This window comes from Apostichopus japonicus, chromosome 6 (genome assembly GCF_037975245.1).
Source record: "Apostichopus japonicus isolate 1M-3 chromosome 6, ASM3797524v1, whole genome shotgun sequence".
Taxonomy (NCBI): domain Eukaryota; kingdom Metazoa; phylum Echinodermata; class Holothuroidea; order Aspidochirotida; family Stichopodidae; genus Apostichopus; species Apostichopus japonicus.
The window spans coordinates 17,695,301-17,723,178 of record NC_092566.1 but is presented as its reverse complement, the minus strand read 5'-3'; the positions used below and the strand labels follow the sequence as shown (position 1 = coordinate 17,723,178).

General features: G+C 37.2%; 2 protein-coding genes across 3 annotated transcripts; one reads left to right on the top strand and one right to left on the bottom strand.

Annotated features, from left to right (window-relative positions):
• Positions 1–3,459: 3,459 nt before the first annotated feature.
• LOC139969179 (uncharacterized) lies at positions 3,460–17,796 on the top strand. The gene is made up of 14 exons (XM_071974028.1): positions 3,460–5,119; positions 5,298–5,436; positions 6,048–6,157; positions 8,620–8,922; positions 10,543–10,649; positions 11,260–11,349; positions 11,925–11,990; positions 13,019–13,084; positions 13,994–14,101; positions 14,359–14,583; positions 15,254–15,515; positions 15,872–16,026; positions 16,414–16,649; positions 17,292–17,796. The coding sequence occupies exons 1-14, from the start codon at positions 5,048–5,050 to the stop codon at positions 17,588–17,590; spliced, it is 2,238 nt and encodes a 745-aa protein (XP_071830129.1). The 5' UTR covers positions 3,460–5,047; the 3' UTR covers positions 17,591–17,796.
• Positions 17,797–18,064: 268 nt separating this feature from the next.
• LOC139969178 (uncharacterized) lies at positions 18,065–26,970 on the bottom strand. 2 transcript variants are annotated; one of them, XM_071974027.1, is made up of 6 exons: positions 26,043–26,970; positions 25,211–25,357; positions 24,255–24,354; positions 23,181–23,466; positions 22,527–22,769; positions 18,065–20,824 (listed from the first exon to the last, which is right to left on the bottom strand). In XM_071974027.1, the coding sequence occupies exons 2-6, from the start codon at positions 25,338–25,340 to the stop codon at positions 20,618–20,620; spliced, it is 966 nt and encodes a 321-aa protein (XP_071830128.1). In that variant the 5' UTR covers positions 25,341–25,357; positions 26,043–26,970; the 3' UTR covers positions 18,065–20,617. The 2 variants fall into 2 exon arrangements, with proteins under 2 accessions (XP_071830128.1, XP_071830127.1); XM_071974026.1 differs by having other exon boundaries at positions 26,065–26,970.
• Positions 26,971–27,878: the final 908 nt, after the last annotated feature.

Genomic DNA, 27,878 nt, shown 5'->3' with positions numbered 1-27,878 from the left:
TCTTCAGCCCCCCACTCAAAAGTACCTTCCTACGCCACTGGTTTGCAGACAATGGTAAGGACTATTAGCAAAACAAATCACATGAAATTTGGAAACGCATCATTGACTGCTTTCAGCATGAAACTTCTTTGTAACGCCGGGGAGTGTTTTTAACCTTCTACTTTGCGGTTGATTGTTATCATTTATTTGTTTTGAAACAAATTCAATATACAAAGGATTGGAAGAAATGTTGGTTCTTTTGAGAAGTTGCATTTTTTTTTTAAAGAAAGAAAGAAAGATATAATTCCAAAAAGTACAAAAACATGTTATTGGAAACCTGCTCAAATACCGAATCCTGTGTCGTTGTACTCTTGTTTACACAATTTACACGTTGACACTGAGGGTTGTATCTACGATTTGTGCAAACAGATGAATATTTTTTTTCAACTCCCTGGTTTAAAGTTGCAGGTAAAACGGCATGTCTGTTAAGTGTTTATATGAATGAGGAATTGTTATAACGGAACGCCATTACTCTTTTAGAGATGTGTAACCATTTTCTTTAAAACTTTCCTAGCTTCCAAAATTGTTATTATTTTGAATTCTTATACATGAACTCATACTTTCATTTGCGGCCTCATCATCTGTTACTAACAATGTGTTTAAATTTGTTGTATCACAGTGTTCTTGTGTTTAATTGTTTCTACCTGGTAAGTTGCAACACATAATTTAAAAAACAAAAAAGCACCTACGGTTACAGTTTACCGTTAATCAATGAATCACAGGTAGGGATGTGTCTGTTGTATAAAGCTTTACAAGATTGATTGCCCTACACAACAAACAATAACAACACCACTGAACTGAACAATATGGCAACAAACACGTATTTAATGTTGATCCCACCCGTACAGTATACCCACAAAGAAATGTGTAATACCCATACACGTTTATAGTATTCGAGTCCAGTTTTCTGCACTCGGACTTTAGACCAATTCCAATTTGGTATATCATCTTGCTTGGCAGATCTCTTATTTCTGAAGTCTACTCTTTGAGTGTCCAGAATGAGCACTTATGTAAGGAGTCAATGCAGTCTTACACATTTAGCCACACATACATTGAATATATATGAAATATGAATATATATATGCAGTAGCTTGCCCGAATCTTTTTCAAATTTTTGCCCGACAATTCTATGATTTTCTTTATTTAGCATCATGATGCCCGAATATTTCCGTGTAACACCACCGTAAGCGCAGTTCATCTGGGCTCCCACGCTTTTGCTCGATCAATTTTTTTCTAACTAGTCAATTGTTTACCTGGACAAAGGGTGGCGGCAGGGGCGTAGCGAGCGGGGGTGTGGGGGGGTGTCACACCCCCCCAATAATTTGGTCGCTGTCGGCAAATTTTGGGTCTGTCGGCAAAAGGAGAAAAGGTGAAGAGAGCGGAAGGGGAAGAAAGAAGGAAAGCTGAATAGAGAAAAGGAGAACGGGAGCTTCTTCCGTGCCAAATTTGACTTAAAATATGCACCAGATTGCATCTAACGACGTTTCAAAACTAAAAATTTTCCAAAGGGGAGGGGTAGACCCCCTACCCTTAGACCCCTCCCCCATTTCAGTCACCACTTCCAGATCTCGGCAATCAAATTCTCCACACCAAAAATATGCACCAGATTGCATCTAACGACGTTTCAAAACTAAAAATTTTCCAAAGGGGAGGGGTAGACCCCCTACCCTTAGACCCCTCCCTCATTTCAGTCACCACTTCCAGATCCGTCGGCAAATCAAATTTGACTTAAAATATACACCAGATTGCTTCTAAGGACGTTTCAAAACTAAAAATTTTCCAAAGGGGAGGGAGACACCCACTCCCCTTAGACCCCTCCCCCATTTCAGTCACCACTTCCAGATCTCGGCAATCAAATTCTCCACACCCCCCAACAAAAAACCCTTCGCTACGCCCCTGGGTGGCGGAACCGGGGGGCACAGGGGGCACGTGCCTGAGGTGCCTCAAGTTAGCAAGAGGCCAGGGAACCAGAATGAACACTCGGGAAGGGCCGTTTCCGGCCATCTGAGGGGTTTGTTAAACCAAAAATTTTCTAGTACGTTCCGCGCCAACCGATGGTGGCGCTCCGCTCAGATAGTCGTGCATACAACGTTGCTAATCCTGGCTAAGCCCGTGACTTTTAATGAATTTCTGTGGGGCAAACTCAAAGCTATTTTGAATGGAAAAAATTTGTTAAGATATTAACAAGAAAAAAAACTTTAATTCGGAAGATTCCTACATTAGCAACTAGCATGATTTCACCTCATTTTGTCTCAAAAGAAAAATTGTTCTTGGTTTCCCAATTTGCGAATTGGATATTGCGGTGCTATTATGCATATTTTCCTTTGGGGGGGGGGGGGGTGTTGATGGAGTGATGTGTATACACAAATATGATAATGCAATAAGAGTTATAAAGGGTACTAAATATAAGGCTGCATCAGTCCAATCGAATTTCTGCAAAGTGCCCTTTGAATTGATGTCGGTGCCCCCCCCCCCCCAGATTAAAAGTGCTTCCGCCGCCCTTGACCTGGACATCCCCAACATGAGTGTTAATAAGAAACATTTTCTTTTTCATGGATGGGGGGGGGGGGGGCGGGGTGCAGGTTTATCATATTCTTTGTTATATTTTATACTTTTTTTCTGAGACAAATTGCAGTCTCACCCGACACAGCGACATTATCCCCCCTACGTGTCGTTGAACAATGTATGTTTTCCTGGAGGTAGCTGAGTACTATGTTAAAATAATAAATAAGGTAACTAAATAGGAGCTTAAAAAATATACTGTCCCATTTTTCCCTTCAAAGTGATGTTACCTGTTCTTCTTCTTCTAATTTACCAAATTTTTGGGGAAGTGTAAATTTCTAAAACGTGAGATTATAAAATAAAGAATGTTTAGATGCAACTTGCAAGGCCTCAGAAGTGCCGTTTCCGGCAATCTGAGAGGCATTGTTTGCCAAAAATTTTCTTGTACGCTACGCGCCAAACGATGGTGGCGCTCCGCTTAGATAGTGTCACGGGAACTTTCGGGCACAAAAAGTTCTGCCCCCCCCCCAAACTGAAATGGTCCCGTACGCCTATGGTCAACATGTAGGAAAATCATTAAACCACAAGATATGTAGAGAATGATGAGACGAATTTGAAAAAAAAGCAAAATGTGTGTCGCAAACGCCTCCTAGACCGCAATTCCGATCAACTTCAAAAATTGTGGGTAGGTGCCCGACCATTTAAACGTGTGCTTCCGTGATTGATGACGTCTTAGGTCTTAGTTCAATAAACATAAAAATTGGCTTTTAGCCATTTTCTGCTTGCCAAAATGTAGGAAAAAGTCACGAAACCACAAGATATGTAGAGACTGATGCGACACTTTAAAGAAAGGTGCTAATGTGGTTGTTAAGGTTCGAGGTCAAACATCAATTTGGCCTAAATTGTGCGAAAATATGGAACGCCAAAAGGACCACGGTGACATGTACTACTACTAATTTGACACGTACTACTACTAATTTGAAGTGTACTACATCTAAAATGTCACGTACTACTACTAATTTGACATGTACTACTACTAATTCGAAGTGCACTACATCTAAAATGTCGCGTACTACTACTAATTCGAAGTGTACTACATCTAAAATGTCACGTACTACTACTAATTTAACATGTACTACTACTAATTCGAAGTGTACTACATCTAAAATGTCGCGTACTACTACTAATTCGGAGTGTACTACATCTAAAATGTCGCGTACTACTACTAATTCGAAGTGTACTACATCTAAAATGTCACGTACTACTACTAATTCGAAGTGTACTTCTACTAATTCGGAGTGTACTACATCTAAAATGTCGCGTACTACTACTAATTCGAAGTGTACTACATCTAAAATGTCGCGTACTACTACTAACTCGAAGTGTATTACATCTAAAATGTCACGTACTACTACTAATTTGACATGTACTACTACTAAATCCACGTACTACTACTAATGTCAATACCACTACCTCTAAAACGGGAGCTACTACTACTAAATTGGAGAGATGGCGCTATGCTCAATCTGTGTGCCGAAGTACGCAAACTTTTCGACGACTTCGACCCAATGACTACACGCGAGAAATATATCTGCGTAATCTATGTAAAGGTCGCAAATTGGAGAAAATACGCATGTATTTGCTGCGGTAGCCTGTAGTACTACGCATATTTGCTGAGCCGTAAATCAAGACAGTGAGTTCTCTTTTTGACGACACTTGCATAAATAAATTGTAGGCACAAATGTCAATTTAAATATAAGCGTCACATTAGTTTAGTCTAGACTACTTTAGATTAGTTTAGATTGTTAGTTTAGAGACCCAAGGATCAGGAAGCCTTACACTGCAGTAGCTTATTTGAGACCATATCCGTGTTAGATCGTGGATGAGCACCGGCTTATTCAAGCCTTCTCTTTTCGATAATTGTGTTCAGAGGATAACGAGGCAGGGGTGTGAATTCCCTCCCATTCTTGCTCACGGGACCGCAATTTAACCCTATCCGACGGACGAGAGTGTACCCCCAGCATCTGACCACTCTCTCAAATACGGAGGCCAAGGCACCCAATCGACATCACTGCACACTGTACCCATGTAGGCTCTAAAATCATGTAGGGGATATTTTAAGACATTTCTTGTCTAACAAACCGAGAAAATGTAGGCATTTGCTAGATCCTACCTAATTTAGCCCTTCACTGTCATTTGTCAAAAGCAAATAGGGCTAGCCATTAGGCCTATAAGCTATACTTAAGTTAATATAATACGTATGCTGTATTGGCCTCAAATATGCCAGATATCCAAATATGGTCACCTTTGGTCAACATTCTTAAACTGTTTTTATTACCTTGGAGCAAATTTACCTCACTGGAATATTCAGTCATCTTGGGTGTTCCATTTACTTGGCTAGGTATAGCTGAAGGTAGACCTGTTAGTTCAATCCATATTTTCAATTTATTAGTTGTCATTTATATGAGCCTCAAAGGGTATTATTTCTTTTCCATTACAGTTTAACATGGAAAGCATATTACGTCGCCTCGGATTACAAAGTGTTGAAGATGTAATCAGAAAATTCAGATGTGAAAATGTAAGTTTGTTATACATGTGTTTGACTCTAAACACGGATCGAGTTGCTATTTCCGAAAATATGTGCACTTTAAATCTTGTTTTTGTTGTAATTTATGCCACTATTTTCCTCTATACAAGCTCACTGAAATTAGCACTAACCCTAATCATGCACCTTTTCTTTTTCTTCATTGAAATAGATCACACCCGATTTGGTTCAGGAACTTACCCCTGAACAATTGCATCAGTTAGGAATAAACTCCATCGGAAAGCAGGCGTTACTGAGAGCTAGGTGCAGAAATTTGGGACAGTTTCAAGCATCATCAAGTTCTGCTTCAGGTACAGTAATGAAAATTGCCTGACATTGAGACACTCTCACTCCTAACACTACATTTTCAGTTCATTTAAAGTTATGTGGTCATTAATTCAAGGCAACTTTTTTCTTTTTTGAAAAATACAAGTTATTGAAAACAGTAATTGGTATTCACCAGTTTTTATAATTGCTTTTGTGTAGTTAATGACATATTTGTAATCTTTGCCACATCACCCAAACATCGTTGTCATTGTAACTGTTTTATCAGTATATGGGCCTATTAGTTTAATTTTTAATCATAGTTTCATTGTGGACCTGCCAGGCAATACAAAATCGCAGTCAGTCAATTATACAATACTGTTTAGTTTTAGCAAGTCAAAAATCTGACTGATTCCACTGAAAATGGGAGAAACTGCCCTGCTAGAATAAAACAAATGTTTGAAACTTCAAACTCTGAATCATACTTTAAAAAAATCTAAGGTACGTTTGCAATCTGACATATCATTAATCAAAATTTGAAATATATCACAGAGTTCAAGATAACCATCATGAAAAAGAAAGAAACCTTTTTTGTGTGTATGTGTGAATGGTGAATGTCAAAATAATTCATATTCTATATTCTACATTTTTTTCATAGCTGCTGAAGAACGTTCCTCTTTGTTCCGTGGTTGGACCTCAGGGAAAAAGCGAAAAAGGGGTGGGAGGCAATTGACCATTACGTTCTTTTGTCTTTCTGAAGTGATCTTTGTAAGTATAGTTGTAGGCCCTAATAGTATTTGTATTATGTTTGTAAAAATACTTTGCAAATATATATGTTTGCAAAGAACTAGCTGTCTCATGATTCATGGCACACTATAGGCTGCAGGTTTCAGGGTGTCTACAAAATTAAGATCTAAGACCTACTGTAGGACCTGCAAAACTAGGACCCTATTTTGCCACAAATCTGTCTTGCCAATTCAATTTGCCTTTAGGCGTGGGGTCCAAAGCTGGTAGTTTTATCGTTTTGTAGCCCCTTAGAGGCCTCAGGGCCTAGTTTTCATCCATTCGGCTTGAGTTTCATCGATGGACAAAAAAACAAGAAAAAAGTAAAGGGAATTAGCGGGGAAAGGGGTCAACCCTCGATCGCTCAACAATGACCTGCTTGTGAGGTTTCAGAGAACAAAAATAAAACATTTTCGGTCAGATCTGGTCAGTAGAGCACATACGGACTCATTAGCTTATTTACTATTTCTGCAGTATAGCCTAGGCTATTGACTGGCAAAAAAAGCAGTGCATCCACACCCAGCTTAAATGCTACTGTTCCATCTGTCAAGTTAAGATTGAAATAAGGCAATATTTTGAAACACTTATCAGTCCTTGTTTTTTTTTTTTTTGTCCTTCTTTCTTAGAGGTGCCAATGTAGGAATATGTGCTTGTTACACCCCCTGTATATGCCACTGCTACTATATAGCCTCATTGTAGTGGTTACATGAGCTAGTATTGCCGAGCAGGGTAATTTGGTTAACCATATGGTATAGCTCACTGTCTTTCTGCAGGTCTATAGGATCCCATTAATCATGAAACCATTCTGGAATGTGTCGTCTGTCATTGCCTGGTTAAATCTACCACCTTATAATGACCAAGGAGTTAAAACAACTCCCTGGTATGACCATGGAGCTATAAAACTGGGAGCTCCATGGTATAGCTCACTGTCTTTCTGCAGGTCTATAGGATCCCATTATAATCATTAATCACAAGGACATGAAACCATTCTGGAATGTGTCGTCTGTCATTGCCTGGTTAAATCTACCACGTTAAAATGACCAAGGAGTTACAACAACTCCCTGGTATGACCATGAAACAATTATATGCCTCATGGTATATGCATTTAGTAAGATGGTATTGTTATGACCTCTTCATTCCAAAATCCTCAGACTTTATATACTGTATAGTCATTACCACAATATGCCTATATGCCAGGGGGAATGTTTGTCACATTCCCATTAACTTTATCTGAGAATATTGTTTGTTCATAGACTGATGAAATTTTGTGCAACATTATTGGTATGTTTTGAAGTGAATTTATTATTCAAATTCTGCACAAATAATGGGCTTAAAACCTTGAGCAGTGCCGCTGACGGGTATTGTGGGCCGTAACATAGTAATAACCTACGAAAGCAATGATCACAGGAGATGGGATGAAGTCGAAAAGGATGTGTGACACTCTTGAAAATGGTTATGGATGGAAAAAACTTGGTTCTCAGGCAATAGTGTACATCTGGTTGGTCATTTTCAAGCACGAGAAGTGCCATATCCAGTGATCTGGGGGGCTATCAAAACCAGAAATTTTCTTGGCGTCTGTACCCAGCAAATGTACCCCCAATATTTGAAACAAAACGCGTGTATATATATATATATATATATATATATATATATATATATATATATATATATATACACATATATATATATATATATGTATATATATATATATATATATATATATATATATATATATATTTATATATATATATATATATATATATATATATATATATATATTTATATATATATATATATATCTATGTTCAAAGTATCTCTTTCGAGATCCGGCTTTAGGAATCACAAATGATTTTGAGTTGGTTAGCATCATGTTTGATCTCTAGAGTAAGGCAAAATATGTCACCAAAAACAGAACTATTATTGTTCAATACAGGTGACAAAAGCCTACAGTGAAATTACGACCTTCCTTACCGGTTTCAAACCTCTGGACATACAATCAGCGTCCATAGCCTAGTGGTTAGGGTGTCCGCCTACAGAGCGGAAGGCTCGTGGTTCGAATCCTGGTGGAGGCTGAAAGTTTTTTCACTGTTCTTTTCCAACTCATTACGATTTTCATTTATATATATATATATATATATATATATATATATATATATATATATATACATATATATACACACATATATATGTTATATGTATATATCTCAGGTGTTATATTATGAAGCAAATTTATGAGTTGATTCATGTGTGGTATATACAAATCCAAGATTTTATGCAGTGTGTCATGAATACAAAATTACTGTTGCATGATTTGATTTTGAATTGATTACATAATGGGATGCATCTGGTTTCATTTTTAATAGCTGTCTTTCTTTTGGCTTTAGTTGATTGGAGTTTTTAACAAAAATAGAATAAAGAACAAACAATTATAATTGTTTTGATTTCAGAAAAAAACACCGTCCAATATGGCTAAGACCTTCTTAGGTGAGGCTGGATTGGGTGAAAAGAAAGTTAGTCTCAGCTCCGATGATGGTCCTCATGAGGTATTGGAGAAGGTGTTACTGGCCTATCCAAAACTAAAAGATGGTGGTGGCTTCGAATACCTCAAAGCTAATGCTCTCAACAAAGTGCTTGAGGCAATTCCTTATCCAGCTGGAGGATTTGGAGCACAGCAAATTAAATCAATTTGCGGAAAGGCACGAGTCTACTTAAGACCAATTCAACGGGACCTCAATCTTGAAAAAGTGGATGTGAGTAAACAGTATTGATGTTAGCTGAAGTGAGACAGATTCTATAAAATGTTTGTGTATAATGTAATCATCATAGTGGAATATTTGAAATTGAAACACATGTTCTGTTTATTGTGTAACACCATTTTGCAATTTGCAATACTTGAGCCCAGATGAGTCAAGACTCTTTGACCCGGAATTGTCTAACTATCCGGGTCCCTGGGCTCTCGAATCTGATTTAATTTATTTGTTTTATCACATGAATATATACATTGTGAAAGGAAGTCTTCTAAAAAGCCTACTGTATATTGGCTTAACAAAGTAGAAGACTCCCTGAGAAAGGGAAATAAAAAGAAAAGGAAATGAAAATATTACAGTTCACAAATTAATATAATGAAAATATTACAGTTAACGAACTGACCCATGTTTGAATAAGGATGGATCAAATGGTTTCATTAACATTATTATCAGTGCTCGACTTGTTCCAATTATCAAATGTGAGTTATGCATGTTTTCTGTAGCTAAAGTGGTTAAGCAGTAACTATAGGTGTATCATTACATTGTTCGCCATCCCCATACCAATTCATATTAGCCCCTTTCTTCTTCCTCTTCCAAGATTGAGCAAGAGAAAATTAAAATTAATAGGGAGTAATTTCTGTATGTACACAGTATCATACATATAACATTCATGAGCTGATATAGGAAACAGACTGCATACTGCAGTCTTATAAGTTTAATTGAGAACAAAATGTCTAAGGAAATATGCAATATGGCTTGATAACGATTTAAGACTATATGGTCAAAATTTAAAAGAGTAAAAACAGCAGGAAATGACAAGGCCCCAAAAAACCGGATGCACAGAAAAAGTGAATTGTAAATGTAAAGGGCTATTAGGAAGGTCAGGAGACACATAATTTTTTAGAGTAGTTCAATGCTCAGGGTGTGAGGTATTGATGAAGATTGGAGAAGAGAATTGTTAAAATATGAGTGAAGTGTAAGTAAGGACACTGTGACTGAGAGTGTTGTCCCAAATGTAGTGAAGGAGTTCATGTTAAAATATGATGACACTACAAGTAAGGATATGTAGACTAACAGTATTGTCCCAAATGTACAGAAGAAGAGCATATTAAAATGACAATATATGCAGGGACACTATGACTGACAGTAGTGTCCCCAAATGCTCTGAAGATGCATATTGATTCAAAATGTTGTAAGCTAGTCCATATCAAGACTAAAAAATTGATGTATGCTACTTGTCAGTTACAAAATTGATCACTAATTGACATCAGAACAACATGATTAATGACTGAACTGATAGCCATCAATATTTCCAGCTGCTCTTTCACAAGCTTTAGAGTTATATATTGTTGAGTTGCACCAGTGCTTTTAAACTCACTCTGCTATGTTCAAGTAAACAATACACACTAAACTGTACATACACAATTATGTTATAACTGAGTGACACCCCAAACAGGATGACTTCATTAAAGAGTCATTGTGACTTAAATTTAGAAGCAATATGTTAAGTCAGCAGATGGCATGGGAATTAGGGGAAGAGGCATGGGCCTTACCAAATAGTTTAATACTTAACATTTTCAACCAAATGGTCCTAAAAAATGTGTTATTTATTTCACTTAACAGACACCAGCAGCAGATGTGAATCATCTTCAAGAGAAGTGTTTGCTCTGCCACCAACTTTTTCCGCAAACAGACTTGCGGAAGCATGTGATATCATGCAAAAGTGATAGGTATTTTTTTTTTTTTCAAAATTTGCATAGCAAATTAATGAGTTTGAAGGATAAAAGGTATGTTTTCAACAAAAAAAGAAGGAAGAAAAGGATGTCTTTGTATTTTTAAAATGATGACCATTAATACATCTTTTTAAGATTTCCATTTAGGGTCTTTAATTGCAGTCTATTGGCATATTTCTCTGAATATTTTTTTTTCTTCATCTCATGAACCGTTCGAGTTTTGTCCTGACTTTTACAGATAGTCTCTGACATATCGTCATGATTTTACCAATAGTATTTACTAACAGACAGACTGAATGTTGGAGGCTTAAAAGTAGTTTGTGATATTTTTTTGATTATCATCCTTACAAATATGCCAGATTTTCAAATATGGTCACCCTTGGTCAAAATTCTTCAAATGTTTTTATTACCACCTTGGAGGAAATTTAAACTCACCATAACATTCAGTTATCTTGTGTGTTCATTTTGAACGTCTGAGAACAATATGGAGAGTAACGACCTCCATGAATGTACTTTATGAAAACTTCTAGTAATTATTGGGGCCTATACAGACTAGCTTGAAATTTGAACAAAGAAATATAATAAGTTCTATTCTTCACTCTTGTAGTTCCTCTTCACCAGCATCTGTGACTGTGTCAGCAACAGCTTCATTGTCAATGCCATCCTTTGCACTAACTACCTCTACAGCCAAATCTCAGTGAGTTTTGTACTATTTAATTGAGATACATAATTTTATACATAGCTTCATCTTTTCTTTTTCTGCTTGTTGTTCATGAAATTTCCATTAACTCCCTGGGTGACACACGTTTTCTCGAATGTCCGCAACTGGTGCAACAGTTTAATTGGAAACACCATTTTCTCAGAGTGAGATACTATACCTTGGAATACTTACCCCAAATCTTCTGGGGAAATCAATACAAAAAATCAATATCTTTTCTTTATTAACATACCTTCATTGAATGTAAAGCTTCAAAACAATACATTAATATGGTTGCAAACTTGCAAGAATTTGCAGTAAAATCCCAAGGAGGGAAGCTTTTACTTCTTTTATGTTTGACATGTGGATGCACAATGATTAGAAAATGTGCAATATTGTTTTTTTGTACAGTTCAAAGGACATTTAAGGTCAGCAAAGCTGTTGCCTAAACTTCTAATAGACATAATGTCTCAAGAAGGGTAGTTGCAAGTTTTGTTAATGTATCTATGAGCTTATGGAGGTGCTAGGATGTTTGAGAAATTGGCTAACTTTAATATTTAAATTTGACTTAACAGTGGAGGAAACCAGATGCCAGGGCCATCCACATCTTCATCAGTGACTTCTTTGAATTCTGCTGATGAGTAAGTATTACATAGATGCAATTACTATTGAATGTTCCTTGGATGTTGATTAGTTTGAAGCAGTGGCGTAGGAAGGTACTTTTGAGTGGGGGGGCTGAAGACTGACGGCCCCCCACATTTTTCACTGGGGGGCTGGCGCCCCCCCAGCCCCCCCGGTTCCTACGCCCTTGGTTTGAAGTTTATGTGATTTTTGTTGAATTATATGCTAAAAATATGATGGAGAGTGAAGATGCATGTTTGGTGAAATTAAGAAGGCAGGCAATGTATGTATCATACATAAGTGACTGACATTCTGGAACAAGGGCAGAAGGGTCAAAGCTTTTGTCTTCAGAACTTAAAATAAAATTGTGAAATAATCCAACTACTCAACCATGTCAGTCATTTTGACTTATCTGTGAAATTTCCTCATGCTCTAATTCATGTGAATTGGATTTTGAGTTTGAGACTGTTGTTTGGTTCCCATATGTCTGAATATAAGGATCCTTTGTATTGTCATTGGTATGTAGGCTAGTGTGCAATAACTCAATGCAGACATGTTTGATTCAGGCATGTCATAATGGATGAAAAGTTCCTACACCCCAAAAGCATGCTTGGGCCCTGGAAAGTAGCAAAACTCAAAAACATGAAATTGTCTTGGCCTTCAATAATATTGTGGCAATAACCTTTAATATAGTAGCAGTATAACCTTGTATGCATGGTTCAAAGGGTGTTTGCAAGTATTAATTAGCCTGAATGCACCAAATGTGTGCAACAACAAGTATACATCTTTAGAATTTATTAAACCTCTACACATCTGTACAAGCGATAAGAAGTGCATGTTACAATACACTATTAAAAGGATTAAAAATTGTACAAAAGTTAGTAATTGCAAAACAGAAATGGTACAAACAGCATATTAAACGAAAATGAAACCATCTTTTTTAAAAATTTTTAAACAATGGTTGTCAAAATCTGTGGGCTTATTGAGGGGCTGGGATGATTGAGATCTATCATATGTCTAATTTAAATAGTTAAATTTGACTTAACAGTGGAGGAAACCAGATGCCAGGGCCATCCACATCCACATCAGAGGTTTCTTTGAATTCTGCTGACAAGTAAGTATTATATAGATGCAATTACTATTGAACATTCCTTGTCCAAATAGGAGTAAATTAAACTGCCAATTAATACCTGGGATTGAAAGTATAATATGTTTGAATACTAGTTAATGGAGACCCCTGATGAATCTTCAGTGCACTGGTCTAGATGTACAGAGTCTAAGGTAATCAGACATATCACTTTCCTTTGATCAAGTTCATATTATAATCACAAAATAACAAACATAACATCATGCATTGCACCACCAGAGCATCGATGCTGTTGATGGATTATCGATGAAGACAGAATATAGTGATTTTTTGTCTTTCAATGTGTGTACATGTAGTGATCATATGTCAATTAAGCTTGTTTCATTTGTGCTGTGGAATTAATATCATGACAGCTATGAACCAAGTAACATGCATCTTATAAGATAAGTCATGAGGGGATCACGCTGACACTTATGTGATTATTAATCATGGTGAGTGTGGCTTAATAAACTGTTGAATTGCTAATGATGTCCATAAAGTAAGGACACCCATATAAGATATGATAGGAGTTTTTGGGTAGGGAAACGTAAGGGGGGGTGGGGGTGGGGGGTTAGTCTGCTCTGAAAATGGTTGATTGGTCCATGATCAGTAAAAGGAAATGAATGAACTAACAAATGGTGATATATGACTAAGGAAAGGGAAATGTAGGTCATTTCACAAATCAATTGAGCTTAATTGGCATCATTGTACATTGGATGTTTTACTCATTGATTAGGGAAAACAAATCTGACATAGCAAGACCCCAATGTTACAAACTTATTTTAAAGATTTGTTCAGATGGTATTTTGGAAGCCCATGCAGTTAACTGTTGTAAAAGCAATATCCTTTGTCTAAAAGTGAATAGTTAGGAAATTTGTCATGGTTCATTTATCCTAGATATTTGTCAGATTACATCAGCATAATGGAGCCCATCGAAGATGATGAAAGTGATGAGGACATAAAAGCTGTAATGGAAGAAAGTCTGAGGGACCTAGACAGTACAAGGTAAAGTTTATTGTTCAGTAGTTGAATAACAATGCCATCTAATTATTTTGCAAGATTTTAGACCATGTAGATGGAAGTAATACTTGGTACATAAAATCATATTATAGCTGGTGAAAGAAAAAGTCATGTAATGTGGTACAATGGTTTATGCACACATTTTAGGCTATTTGAATAGCTTCTTTTGCAGTATGGTTTAAAGTGTTCCTTGTATGCAACTACTTTGAAGCTTTGTTAACATTGTTTTTACATGTCCACAGTGACAATGTAGCCATGGAGGCTAAAATGCAACAAGTAATTGAAAGGTTTCAAGTAAAGAAGGAAACGTCTGAGAAATTGACTGTTGTGATACGTAGGAAGAAGATTCTAAGGAGTGCCACAGAGGTGGTCAAGCAGAGTGGATTTTCCTTCCTAAATGAACCTGTAATTCATTTCTCTGGAGAGGATGCAGTGGACCTCGGCGGACCGAAAAGGGAGTTTTTTACGTATGTTTTTGTCTTACACTCTTAATTTTTCTGCCAATATGCTGCAGGAAATCGGCTTAATTCAATTATTTTTCTTGACATTGTTATATAAAAGGTTTAGATTCTCTTAGTTTTTACTATTCTCTATCTCCCCTGTGGAGGTGAAAGAGACTATAGAACATAAAGAAAATGTACAAGAAAGTATATCATATTACGAAGGATACAAGCAAGCATAAAATTCAATATAAAAATCTTGTCTTCGGGAAATCATAAATATCACAAAAATAATAGGTAAAAAATAAATGAATAAGGAAAAAAGGCTTGAAAGGAAAGAGGACAATAGCGACAACAAAATAGCCAACTGAAAAAATAGCAAAAGCATGCCAACAACATTGACAGAAAAAAAAAATGGCAGTGGATGAGCTCGATCAGGTTTGATATGAATTTATTATTACTAATGTGTTAGATTATGAATAAGTATACTTTCATCTTCAGTGTGGAGGATTGAATGGGCATATGCCATAATTACCTTTTTCACAACATATTCAATGATCTTCCATGCAACACAAAATCATATATGTTTTTCATTGTAGCTGTATGTATGCATTAATAGTTTATATTCTACAAACCTTATTTATATATTCAACTACCCGTCTAGAAGAATGTACACCTGTCTATTTTTCCATATTAGACTACTTACACAGCAGTTATCAAACCTGGGTGTCTTTGAGGGGAAGGAGGGCCGTTTATACTTTTCTCATGACATAAGCCTCCTAGAGAAGGGAAAGTATAAACTGGCGGGGAGTTTTGTTGCTTGGAGTATACTCCATGGCGGACCAGGTTTCTCGAGGCTTCACCCAGCTCTGTATGACATGATGGTCGGCAGAAAGACAGAGGAAGACATACAGATTGATGATGTGATTGACGGAGATGTGTCGTCTCGGTTGAACATGGTAATACATGGTGTATGGTTTTAATTGAGTCATTAACCACTGAACATGATACAATGTACTCTAATGCCAATTAATTTGCTTCTATATCAAAAATAAATTAATTGACATGCTGTATTAGGGAAACAAAGGATATCTACATAAACAATGATGGCGCTTCGCCTAGATAACATGATTCCTTTTTGGAGTTTTCTCTTTCCCCTACTAAACATTGCTTTCAAATAATCCTGGAGAGGGATCCACTAACCCCCCCCCCCCCCCCTCCTTGACAGTTTCAGACACTAAATATGCCCCTTGTACTATACAACATATACAACTTAATTGTGAACATTTCTTATTAAAAACTTTTTCAATTTCAGATTAAAAATGCCACCTCTGATCGCATGGTTGCAGATGCAATTGCAACAATGGGTGACTGGGCTGCCAACAATGGATGCAGTGGTATCTATACGATGACACTGGAGACAAAGGAAGACAAAATACGTACCCTCCTCAAACAGCATTTGTTTTACAGGTATGACGGTCTAAGCTGTGTACATTCAACTTATAGCCAGAGAAATAACATACTTGTATACATGTAAACCATGTACAGGATAGTCTTTTGGGGATTTTTTAAAAACCCAGTGATTTCATTTCAGCATATAGGAGACCCCATGTTTCATAAATTTCACCATTGAAGTCTGATTACATTTGTTTGCTTGAAACAATTCACCAGTCTCTGTTTTAAAATTAGGGATGAGGAACACCTTTTGGCCAAAGAACAATTAAGTAGCGATGGAAAACCAAAAGTTTTTCCGCAGTAAAGTGTTTTGAGAATGTCTCAAACATAAATTTTGTAATAAATTGTATCCTGTATCAACAAAGTTTTTTGTTCTTATAATTATAATCTGTATTTCCACAGATGCAAAGCAGAAATAGATCAGTTCCAGCAAGGGTTGGAAGCTGTTGGTGGATTTTGGGGGATGGTAATGGAAGACCCTGGACCTCTCCGTTCTTTATTTACATCTTCTTCTAAAGTATTAAAATTCTTGGATCTCAAGAAGTTGTTTAAGCCAAATTGGTCTGAGGGAACTCTGGACTTGGAACAGGAGGAAGATTCGATATACTGTTTTGAACAATTCCTGATGAGATGCGAAGGTACAAACTCATTAGACCATAATGTTCGACATATATATGCTATAAACACATACAAATGTACATTAGTCACGCATAAACATGCACAACTATCATAACGGATATCTCTACCATTCTTTCCAAACATAAAAAAGTTACCAATGTTTGGGAAAGGTTACTGCATCAATTAAAATAATCTAAGTATAATTTTTCATGGAGCATGTCATTTTTTTACACCAGGGAGCTGCTACCGTAGGTTCCCTGATACACTAGTAATTGACCATTCTAATATAGCCTGAGTACATGCACTCTTCACTAATTTTGCTGGACTGAAAAAAAAATACAAAACGCTAAATGATAAAATGCATGTAAATTAAATCCCACACAGGTAGTAACAAGCATAGGGTGGGGGGGGGGGGGCTTCTGAAACTGTTAAACATGGAATGCTACATTAAATTTTAAAAATGTAGCAATATATTAACAACTTTTAAATAAGTTTAACATTGGCTAAAATTACCTTCATTTTTAATTGAAGACAGGAGTTGCTGGGCTGAATCTCATAAACTTTATGCGTAATGCATGGGGAAAGGTGGATTAACTTGTGCTTGAAAAAAATGCATTTTGATTTGAAATGTATTACAAATGTTTATTCCTTTATATACACAGCTGGACAATGTGGTACAGATGTCATTCACGACGATGGAAGCACGTCACATGCCATTATCGGACTGCATCACATCCTGCGATTCTGCACTGGTGCCGATGCAATTCCCCCCAATGGATTCACCAAGCGCATTGATGTGCATTTTTTTACTGCCTCAGAGGAGAAAAAACTCAAGGCATATCCAACAGCACAAACGTGTGGCCTTGAACTACACCTCCCACGTGGGATAAATGACATCGACCACATTGCAGATCTAATGGTTGAAGCTATTCTTTGTTCCCCTGGTTTTGGGAAAATTTGAATGCTCTCAGCATTTTATACATAAGTTCAAATCCTCTTGTATTTGTTAGTGATATACCATGTTGTTTTCTATTTATACTCTTAGTACTTTTAAATTGCAGATAAGAACAAAACTGTTAAAAAAAGTTGCACCAAGGTGCACCTTTTGTTCCATGAGGGGCATAGGCGTACGAGGCGGGGGGGGGGGGCAGACTGCCCCCCAAATTTTCAGAGGACAAGAAAATTCGGGCAAAAGTCCTGAAAAATCCGGGCAGCCTAAGAGGAGAGATTTTTTTTGTTTTTCTCTCCTCTTAGGCTGCCCGAATTTTTCAGGACTTTTGCCAAAATTTCTTGTCCTCTGGAAATATATATAAATATATATATATATATACATATATATATATATATATATATATTTATATATATATATATATATATATATATATATAAATATATATATATATATATATATTTATATATATATATATATGTAAATATGCAGTAGCTTGCCTGAATCTTTTTCAAATTTTTGCCCAACAATTCCATGATTTTCTTTATTTATCATCATGATGCCCGAATATTTCCGTGTAACACCACCGTAAGCTCAGCTCATCTGGGCAGCTACCACGCTTTTTGCACGATCAATTTTTTTTCTAACTAGTCAATTGTATACCTGGACCAAGGCCGGCGGAACCGGGGGGGCACGTGCCCCCCAATTTTCCTCAGGTTAAAAATGTGCCTTTTTTCTACATAAAAATTGAGGTGCCTCAGGTTAGCAAGAGGCCAGGGAACCAGAATGAACACTTGGGAAGGGCCGTTTCGGGCCATCTGAGAGGTTTGAAAAACCAAAAATTTTCTAGTACGCTCCGCGCCAACCGATGGTGATGCTCCGCTCAGATAGTCGTGCATACAACTTTGCAAATCCTGGCTAAGCCTGTGACTTTTAATGAAATTCTGTTGGTCAAACTCAAAGCTATTTCGTATGGAAAAAATTTGTTAAGATATTAACAAGAAAAAAACTCTTATTCGGAAGATTCCTACATTAGCAACTAGCATGATTTCACCTCATTTTGTCTCAAAAGAAAACTTGTTCCTTGTTTCCCAATTTGCACATTGGATATTGCAGTGCTGGTATGCATATTTAGGGGTGGGGGGGGGGCGTTGATGGAGTGATGTGTATACGCAAATAAGATAATACAATAAGAGTTATAAAGGGTACTAAATATAAGGCTGCATCAGTCCAATCGAATTTCTGCAAAGTGTCCTTTGATGTCGGTGCCCCCCCAGATTAAAAGTGCTTCAGCCGCCCTGGACATCCCCCAACATGAGTGTATATTAGAAACATTTTCTTTTTCATGGATGGCGGTGGGGGGGGGGGGGGGAGTGTCTACAAGCCTAGACACAGCGACATTATCCCACCTACAAATCGTTGAACAATGTATGTTTTTCTGGAGGTAGCTGAGTTCTGTGTTAAAATAATAAATAAGGTAACTAAATAGGAGCTTAAAAAATATACTGTCCCATTTTTCCCCTTCAAAGTGATGTTACCATTTTTTCTTCCTCTAATTTTTGGGGAAGTGTAAATTTCTAAAACGTGAGATAATAAAATAAAGAATGTTTAGATGCAACTTGCAAGGCCTGAGAAGTGCTGTTTCCGGCAATCTGAGAGGCATTGTTTGCCAAAAAATTTCTTGTATGCTACGCACCAACCGATGGTGGTGCTCCGCTTAGATAGTGTCACAGGAACTTTCGGGCACAAAAAGTTCTGCCCCCCCAAACTGAAATGGTCCCGTACGCCTATGATGAGGGGTCATCATTTTGGTAACTTCTCAAGATTGTGCTGGGGCACATATGACTTTAGACACACTCCTGTGTCCTGTATTGTACACATGTGGTGCTAACCTGCTGAGGTCCACTTTCAGAAATGTTGTGCCCTCCCACATAGAATATCCTGAAAATGTGATAGGTGTATAGGAAAATTTCTTCCTGTGCATCTAAGGGTGCAAGTTTACAATTTTTTTTGGTGTGCAAACAAAGAATATGATGAAAGTATTAACGGTAAAGTAATTCCTTTTTATCTTGGAAATGTCCATGAAATACCACTATTCCTTACCTACAGATGCATATCACCATCTTCCTTGTATAAATAAACATGTTTATTTCAATACAGTGCTGCTGTACCAATTTTTTTTTTTTTGGGGGGGGGGGGGGTGTTCATCGGAAGGGGAATATTGATTAAAAAGAGAACATTCATAGACATAAAAAACAGTTCTTTCTTATTTTCCACATGGTTCCAGATGAATTATTTGTTGATGGACTTGTGTATATGAAAATCAAACAGTGACAAATTCCGATTAAGATTTCAGAGATTAGGTTCGAAGGCACAAGAACATTAATATATGCCTACAAAGTGATTGATCACTTAAAAGGTTAAAACATAAGTCCTGTTAGAGCCGCACAAACTCACACAATCTTTTTGTGCTTCCACACCATAGGTCCAATTTATAAACAAAACACTGCTACGTCATGAAGAGGGAATTGATTGGTCAAAGGGGAAGGAATCTAATGACAAATCAACACTTGCATGCATGGCGATGACCTCACTGCTAAAAGTGACAAATGAGAGCTATAAACAAATATGTGTCTAGTGACATTCACAACTAAGACCAGAACCAGTTGTTAGCATGTGTTATTCTGCGAAATTTACAGTGCAAGAAACAAGACAAGATAGTAAAATACTATAAATACAATAAAAAATTGGCATGAGAAACTTCCTGCCTTGCGAAGTAAATCAAAGAATTTATAAAGGGCATTCTGAGGGACCTGGAAATTAAAGAGCAAGAGATCCGCACTGTGTTATAAAACTAGACACACTTTTGCATAACACCATGCATACATGATCAGTACCAAACACTAATAATAACTTCAATATCACTAGTTTTTTTGTGGCCAGATTCAGCATGGCTGATAGCAAAATGTTTACACTATAAATTGTTACCTATTTGATACATGTGGAACAAATCTGATGATGTTCACTGACAATAGATTTCTAAAACAGAGATACCACAAAGTCTCTAACAGCCCTAAAATATGCCATTCTTTCACTCTTGTTTTCGAGATTTTCAAATCTGTTGAACTGTCCTTCAAGTTCTCTGCTCTGTTCAGCTGAAAGGTGAATTGTCTGTGGAACATTCACCTGGTGGTCTTCATGTTCACCACCCTCAATATCTTCAACTCCATATTGAACAGTCTCATCCTGTATAAAAGAAAAGAATTAAATCTTATCTGATCACCCGATATGCTGAAAGTCCAATTATGGGTTTGTTCAGTAACCATGCAGTAACCATATTAACATGTTTTCATATCATATATTGCTATTCAAAAATTGCACTGGATTAAAGGTTTGTGGACATGTAACAGATTCATCTCAAACTCTTGAAAATGAAAATCAAGTGTAAAAGAACAAACTCCTGCCCTATCAAGTGAAAAAACATTGTATTGACAATAAATGCATTGGAATGAACAATATATGAAACAAAGGAGCTTAGACTTAAAGGAGATATGTGACGTGGAAAGTTGTATATCGAAACGTGGGTTACTAATACCAGGGAGGTGTTATTTAAATAACACCTCCCTGTTAATACCATGGATTGAGAAGGAGCTGCAGGCTAAACTATGCTCTTTGAAGTTAACATGAAATGGACAATAATCCTGTCTTTCACTCAGAAGTATGTATGCAATGTAACTTAATCCAATTTAATGTTATTAGCATATATTTAAACACAACTTTGCAGGCTGCTACAAGATTGATTGAAGAGATGTTGTCCATGCAGGCGTTTGTGAAACTCTTAAGAAGATGCATTATAAAAGTTCAGAGTACACTCAATCGATAAAATGTGACAGTTGCAGCTCCTTGCTAATACCAACACATTGCAGCTGTTGCTAGTTTGTAGCACTGTGTGATAATTGTATTCGCTTATATAGCTAGGACAAAAAGTGGAAAACAACATTTATTTTTGTTTTGATCATCACTTCGTTTTGAATCGCAAGTGCATGGTACATCTATTTCATTCTTGAACGCAAAATGCCAGTACGATCACTTCACTTTCATTTTCAATACCTTTTACTGTGTGGTAGTATGAATACGTACTGAGCAGGTGTCAGTCCTTGTCGTATAGGCTGAAGTTATATGCCTTTTGTGTGATGTGCTAGTAGCACTCTCTGAACCGGGAAGGGCTACATGGTTCGGTCATTTTACACTGCGTCGTTTACTGAAATGTTGTTTTTAGGTGTCCACAGACCTTTCTAACCAGTTTGCACTCCCATCAGTCCTGCACATAAATTCACTCAGTCAGAATTGTCACATTAGCATCTTGTCTGGAAAACTAATATGGTATGAAATCTATGCAGACGAAAGCCCCTGGCAAACTTTGTCCAGTCAGACGTTAAATACGAAACGTAGCAGATTTAGTCCAGCCAGAAACCTTGCACAGCTCAAGCAAGGTTGTGTGGGGTGACGGTCTGCACAGTTGGACCAAATATGTTGTAACACTGGCAGTATATGTTGTGGGTCATAAACATTAGCTGCATGTATGGTTTTCAACCTTGTTCTTGTGACCGCAATTGGATGCAATTTTTTCTTGGTCACAGCTAGCCTAAACTAAACATATATGTTTTAAATAATGCTAGTTTTAATGAAAGGTAAATAAGTGTGAATGATAATATTTAACTGGTTGCACTCTTATGCTGGTTTCTGAAATTGATACACCACAAGAAAAAGGTTGCATGGGAGATCCAGTGCATTGGAAATACGTACTGGTTTTGTATTTGTTACATGTGCAAAACTGCGTATATATCAATCTTGATGTTTTCACACATATTGATATGCCAACTCAATTTATATTGAACTTGATGTTACCTAATTGTACAAATTAATGAAGCAATCAACTCTGACTCACATCGTTAAGATAATCGATTGGATAGCCATTATTGGAAGCACTCGTCCACAACTGCAGTGGTGTTTGGTTTCCAGCAGTTCTGATTTTGTGATGGATGTAACTTTCTCTAAAAGCCTTAAGGTGTTTATTTATAATTGGCTGGAACACATAGTGCAGGGAGAATAGGTCGACATCGCTGCAGCAATCCAACATCCCTTCATCCTCCATGTTATGAAACAAGTCATAGTAGACACTCAAGCATGACTGTACAAAGAAAAGGTATTCGGAATTGGTTATAAACTGCACACATATTAATGTTGTCAAATTTACAATACATCTCATATTACATGAATTATTTCAACAGTAGAGCTTATTGTATTGTTGCAATCTAGTACAATTTCCTCCAAGGTGGTAAGAAAAACAGTTTAAGAATTTTAACCAAAGGTGACCATATTTTAAAATCTGGCATATTTGGGGCCAATACAGCATACCTTTGACGCGTTGGAAATGCCATTTCCTGCAACGTGCGAGACATTTTAATTCTTCTGCAGAATTTATCTACCCATGCAAATTTGAAAAGACCACGGCTGGAGTAGGTAACTGCCAGCAGGTATCTCTAAGTATTGTTCAGACAAATAAAACAATCTTAGTTCTATTAATTGACATCGCATTCACCTTGAAAACATCTCGCCAAAGTCGTTCAATCCTCTGGTTGTGAACTGACTTTCCAACAATAAAGCTTCCCCTCCCTGGGCCTCTGAGAGGATGTGCTAACATGAAATCGCAGACTTTAATGTTTTCACCACCCTTGTCAGACCGGACTCTCTCAGGCAAACCATACTCATCTACAGCGTCGTGAAAAGCTTTCAAGACAGTAGAAGCTTTGTTGTCGGTTGAACACACTAAAAAAACAGGTATTCGGCTGTACCCATCTATACCACCATGAATGACAAATCGCCACCTGTAATTTAATCAAATTGAAGCATAAATTAAATGTTTAGACTTGGTTAATACTGCAATTTCTACAGGCATGTAATTTGGAAAATTGAATAATGCAGTAACATTTTTTGCAGTATATTGTGTGCATATACATGAATGTGTAACCCAGATGATTGCAACATGTTATTTTAGCAGTGCATATTGTACATGAATATACTTGATGTCCTGCTTGGTATAATACTTTGGATTGGCTGTGATGAATATGTATTACCAATATTTATTTTGTAAAGGTTGGCAGAGCTAAATCACTGGAATGAAAACCATTACCATGTTACATCATCAGTGCTTATTAGGTGCAATAGTCCCATACCAGGTACATACATTTTCTATATACTGCATATATGATTATTGATACCTTTATGGTAAGGATTATGTTAATTAAAGGAAAGTACAGGTGAAACAGGGCTACATGAATGTCCTGTCAGTAGTCTTGGGATTAATGTCACACTAAATACTTAGGTAAAACAGTGAGAAGATGACATTTGTTGTTTTGAGTGCCAAGCACTGAAAATTCAAATCAATTTATTTCATTTAACAATTGAGGTCAAATGGGGTTACTTATTGAAAGGGTGGTTCTACTTCACCTTATTGATAATGACAAGGGATCACTCAAACTTTTGTGACTTAACAAAGGTGCCTAATTTGCATTTAGTTCAAAATGTGATAGACACAAGTACTTTGGGACAGTGTGGGGAAAGGGTGTGCTGCGAGAATCCTCTTTATACCACCTTACTTTCAATGTAAACCAACCTTATAAGCTTATGATTGCCATCAATATGCCATAGTGCATTTGGCCCTGCTACACTATATTCCCTCCTTTTCAGTGCAGTTTTCTTCCGCATTTCAACACCTGGAGAGAAGTTTAAAATGGTAGATAATAATGCCACAATATGAACAGATATTCCACAGTACTATATTATTGATATTGACATTTGACAGGCCTTGAAATAAGCCTCAAAAAGGGCATGGCAAAAATCGGTAGTTTCTAGTGGAGAAGGGCATCATGGCAAATGGGAAGGGTATGGGGGTATGGTGGCAAAAAAGAATCGGAGAAAGGGCAAGATGGCATTTTTCGTCTAAAGAAAAAGTGTTATGGGGCACCAATTGCAAAGGGCATGGTGGCAAATTTTAGCCAGCGGTTGGGTGTCTTTTTCAGGGGCATCGTGGCAAACATGGAGAGCACAGTGGCTTTTTGCCATCGGTGCCACCAGTTATGTCAAGCCCTGGCAGTACATTATCAGAAAAAAAATATAGGATATATGACACATTCATTCTGTCATTGTTATATATTCATCTAGCAGCAGACCCCATCTAGAGGGAGGTGAGCTTTAGGACATCATATGTCCAGCCCTGTGACCATTTTTTTCCCTTTTGTTTACTCTGTTAAGTCACATTGCTTAAAAGAGCAATCCCTTTCACTCAGTTCTGCTTTTTAACATATTTACATTCATTCTATGACATATAGGTCTATGTTCACTGTATTTGGTGATATTAAAGCATGATATGATATGAAATAAACTAATTTGTTTCTCCTAGCCTTTTCATAATTTGTTTGCAGGATTTTTTTGCATTGTTTGAGGGGCCTGTAGGATTGGTGTGCATGAGGTTCCTTCATCAAACCTTCAATTTAATCATCTTACGTCTTATTTAAGCCTTTATCGGTGTATAACCTCTTTCCAAATTCTAATAAAATCAATTAAACAAACCTTCAGGGTCTACTCTTCTGATTGCCTGACGAATCCTTTCTCTGGGAATACAAATTCCTTTGCTTTCCAATGCACCTGACACCATTTTTTCCCCATGCGTTGGACTCTGTAGTAGTATTTCCGATACCATGTCATCTAGTTGTGCATCTGCATTAAAATAATGATGAAGAAACATATTCTTCAATACTCTGTTGATTCAAATTACTATTTTACAGTTTATACCTTTAAGGTCTGTGGCAAAAAGAAAGTAGCATATAGTAAGGCACAGCTGGGGAATCAAAAGCATTCTTGACATTTCAATGACGGGGAATTGCTGCTTGTGAATAATAGTGTGTATAACAATATCAAGAGTTAAAAACTGAAGCTATATTAAGCACATTCTTGGGGATCGATGGTTCCACCTGCTGGGGCTTCGAAATTTTGTTGCTTTGCCACCACTGGATTTTATTTTTGTGATGCCCAATGGTCACAGACAATGGTGTCTAAAGTATTAGTAATGTATAGGCAAGGAGAACGGGAACATTTCTACAGGAAGCCTGATACTCCTAGTCCTACGCATACTAAGCTCTGCATACACACATAACTGTGCCAAATCTAAATTAAAACGGTAACTTATGTTTGGGTTCTTAAGTTATGCTCGGAATTAATCCATGACCTAGTACTTTATTACGCCTATATCCAGGCCATTTGCAGAACACCTAAAATGCATACGTTACTAAACCTGTATATAATTTAAACAAGTAACAGTTTTGGAATATCATTTAAATTAGAGAATAGGCCTAGCCGAAGCCTGGCCTAGCATGTAGAAATAGCCTAGAAAGCCTAACTTTACCACATTAACAGTAGCACCTCACCGGTCTTTTCTGAATTTAAGTCTTTCTTTCTCAGCTGTAAATCACGTCTTCTCCTCTTCACAGTATTTTCACTGACACTCAACATTTCTGCCATTTGTCGATTTGTGAAACCCATCTTCACATATTCCTCCACTTTTTCATCTATTTCATATGACATTTTGAACATTTAATTGCGTTATGATCTTATGCAGGTGTATTTCTCGCGTGTAGTCATTGGGTCAAAGTCGTCGAAAAGTTTGCGTACTTCGGCACACAGATTGAGCATAGCGCCATCTCTCCAATTTAGTAGTAGTAGCTCCCGTTTTAGAGGTAGTGGTATTGACATCAGTAGTAGTACGTGGATTTAGTAGTAGTACATGTCAAATTAGTAGTAGTACGTGACATTTTAGATGTAATACACTTCGAGTTAGTAGTAGTACGCGACATTTTAGATGTAGTACACTTCGAATTAGTAGTAGTACGCGACATTTTAGATGTAGTACACTCCGAATTAGTAGTAGTACACTTCGAATTAGTAGTAGTACGTGACAGTTTAGATGTAGTACACTTCGAGTTAGTAGTAGTACGCGACATTTTAGATGTAATACACTCCGAATTAGTAGTAGTACGCGACATTTTAGATGTAGTACACTTCGAATTAGTAGTAGTACATGTTAAATTAGTAGTAGTACGTGACATTTTAGATGTAGTACACTTCGAATTAGTAGTAGTACGCGACATTTTAGATGTAGTACACGTCGAATTAGTGGTAGTACGCGACATTTTAGATGTAGTGCACTTCGAATTAGTAGTAGTACATGTCAAATTAGTAGTAGTACGTGACATTTTAGATGTAGTACACTTCAAATTAGTAGTAGTACGTGTCAAATTAGTAGTAGTACATGTCACCGTGGTCCTTTTGGCGTTCCATACGAAAAAGTGTCGCAAACTCCTGCTACACCGGAAGTTCGTTCAAGTTCAAACTGTGTGAACAAATGGCATACTTTCTAGCGAACTTAGGATGCCAAGAGTATTGTCCTGAACATGAGATCTGCAGCTCCATGGGTGGCCCTCTTGTTGGCATTTAGATTAAAGGGTGTGAAGACTCGCGCAAAAAGAAACGTCTAATGCCGGTAATTTGACCTAGATTCGAATGAGGTGTTACAGAAGTGTTAGACACCACCGTCGATCCCCGAAAATACACACACAATTTGCTACCGTACATACAGCTGCGGTCAATACCCACAGCACAGTGTATAAACGATACAGCCATGGACATCTCAGGTCCAGCCTTAAAGATAACAGGGTATCACGTTTCATTACTGTCTGCATTTTGTAGCGACACGAACAAAACGTCACTTGCAAGCAACAGAAAGTTAACTTTTTCAGATGGCCGCACGCGGTTTGGGGCAAGTCTTCAATGCCTTTAACGTTAACTTATCGTTCGCATCAACAGCTGTGCTTTAGGTTACTAAATGAAGTAGAATGTCCTGGCTTTTAAAAAGTTCATGTGGTTATTCAAAGACATCTTGTTATTAATGTGAAACAATTTTCTTTGTTAAAGGCTAATAGTCAAAGACAAAAGGGTAAGGTGGAGGGGGGGGCGGGAGGCTGACAGGGTTGGGGGAATGGGAGTCCAAACAGGAAAAGGGAAAAAGTGACAGATTATCAACATTTAGCCGGAAGGAATGTGCCTTGCTCCCAGTATTGGTTAGTCAACAAAGATTTATTTGACAAGGGGGTTGTATATAGAGCTGCAACACATATAGGGGTGGGGGAAGGGGGGGTGGTATATAGAGGTCTTGTGAAATCAGTAAGTAATATTTTGCGACTCG

What these genes read in the sequence shown, in the direction of transcription:
- LOC139969179 (XM_071974028.1), top strand. Translation starts at nt 5,048, where the DNA reads ATGGAAAGCATATTACGTCGCCTCGGATTACAAAGTGTTGAAGATGTA. An exon ending in ATCATCAAGTTCTGCTTCAG is followed by an intron (nt 5,437 to 6,047) that starts GTACAGTAATGA and finishes TTTTTTTCATAG; the next exon opens with CTGCTGAAGAACGTTCCTCT. An exon ending in TGTCGTCTCGGTTGAACATG is followed by an intron (nt 15,516 to 15,871) that starts GTAATACATGGT and finishes TTTCAATTTCAG; the next exon opens with ATTAAAAATGCCACCTCTGA.
- LOC139969178 (XM_071974026.1), bottom strand. Translation starts at nt 26,230, where the DNA reads ATGTTCAAAATGTCATATGAAATAGATGAAAAAGTGGAGGAATATGTG. An exon ending in CAGAAGAGTAGACCCTGAAG is followed by an intron (nt 24,355 to 25,210) that starts GTTTGTTTAATT and finishes ACTTCTCTCCAG; the next exon opens with GTGTTGAAATGCGGAAGAAA. An exon ending in TTTGGCGAGATGTTTTCAAG is followed by an intron (nt 22,770 to 23,180) that starts GTGAATGCGATG and finishes TTCTTTGTACAG; the next exon opens with TCATGCTTGAGTGTCTACTA.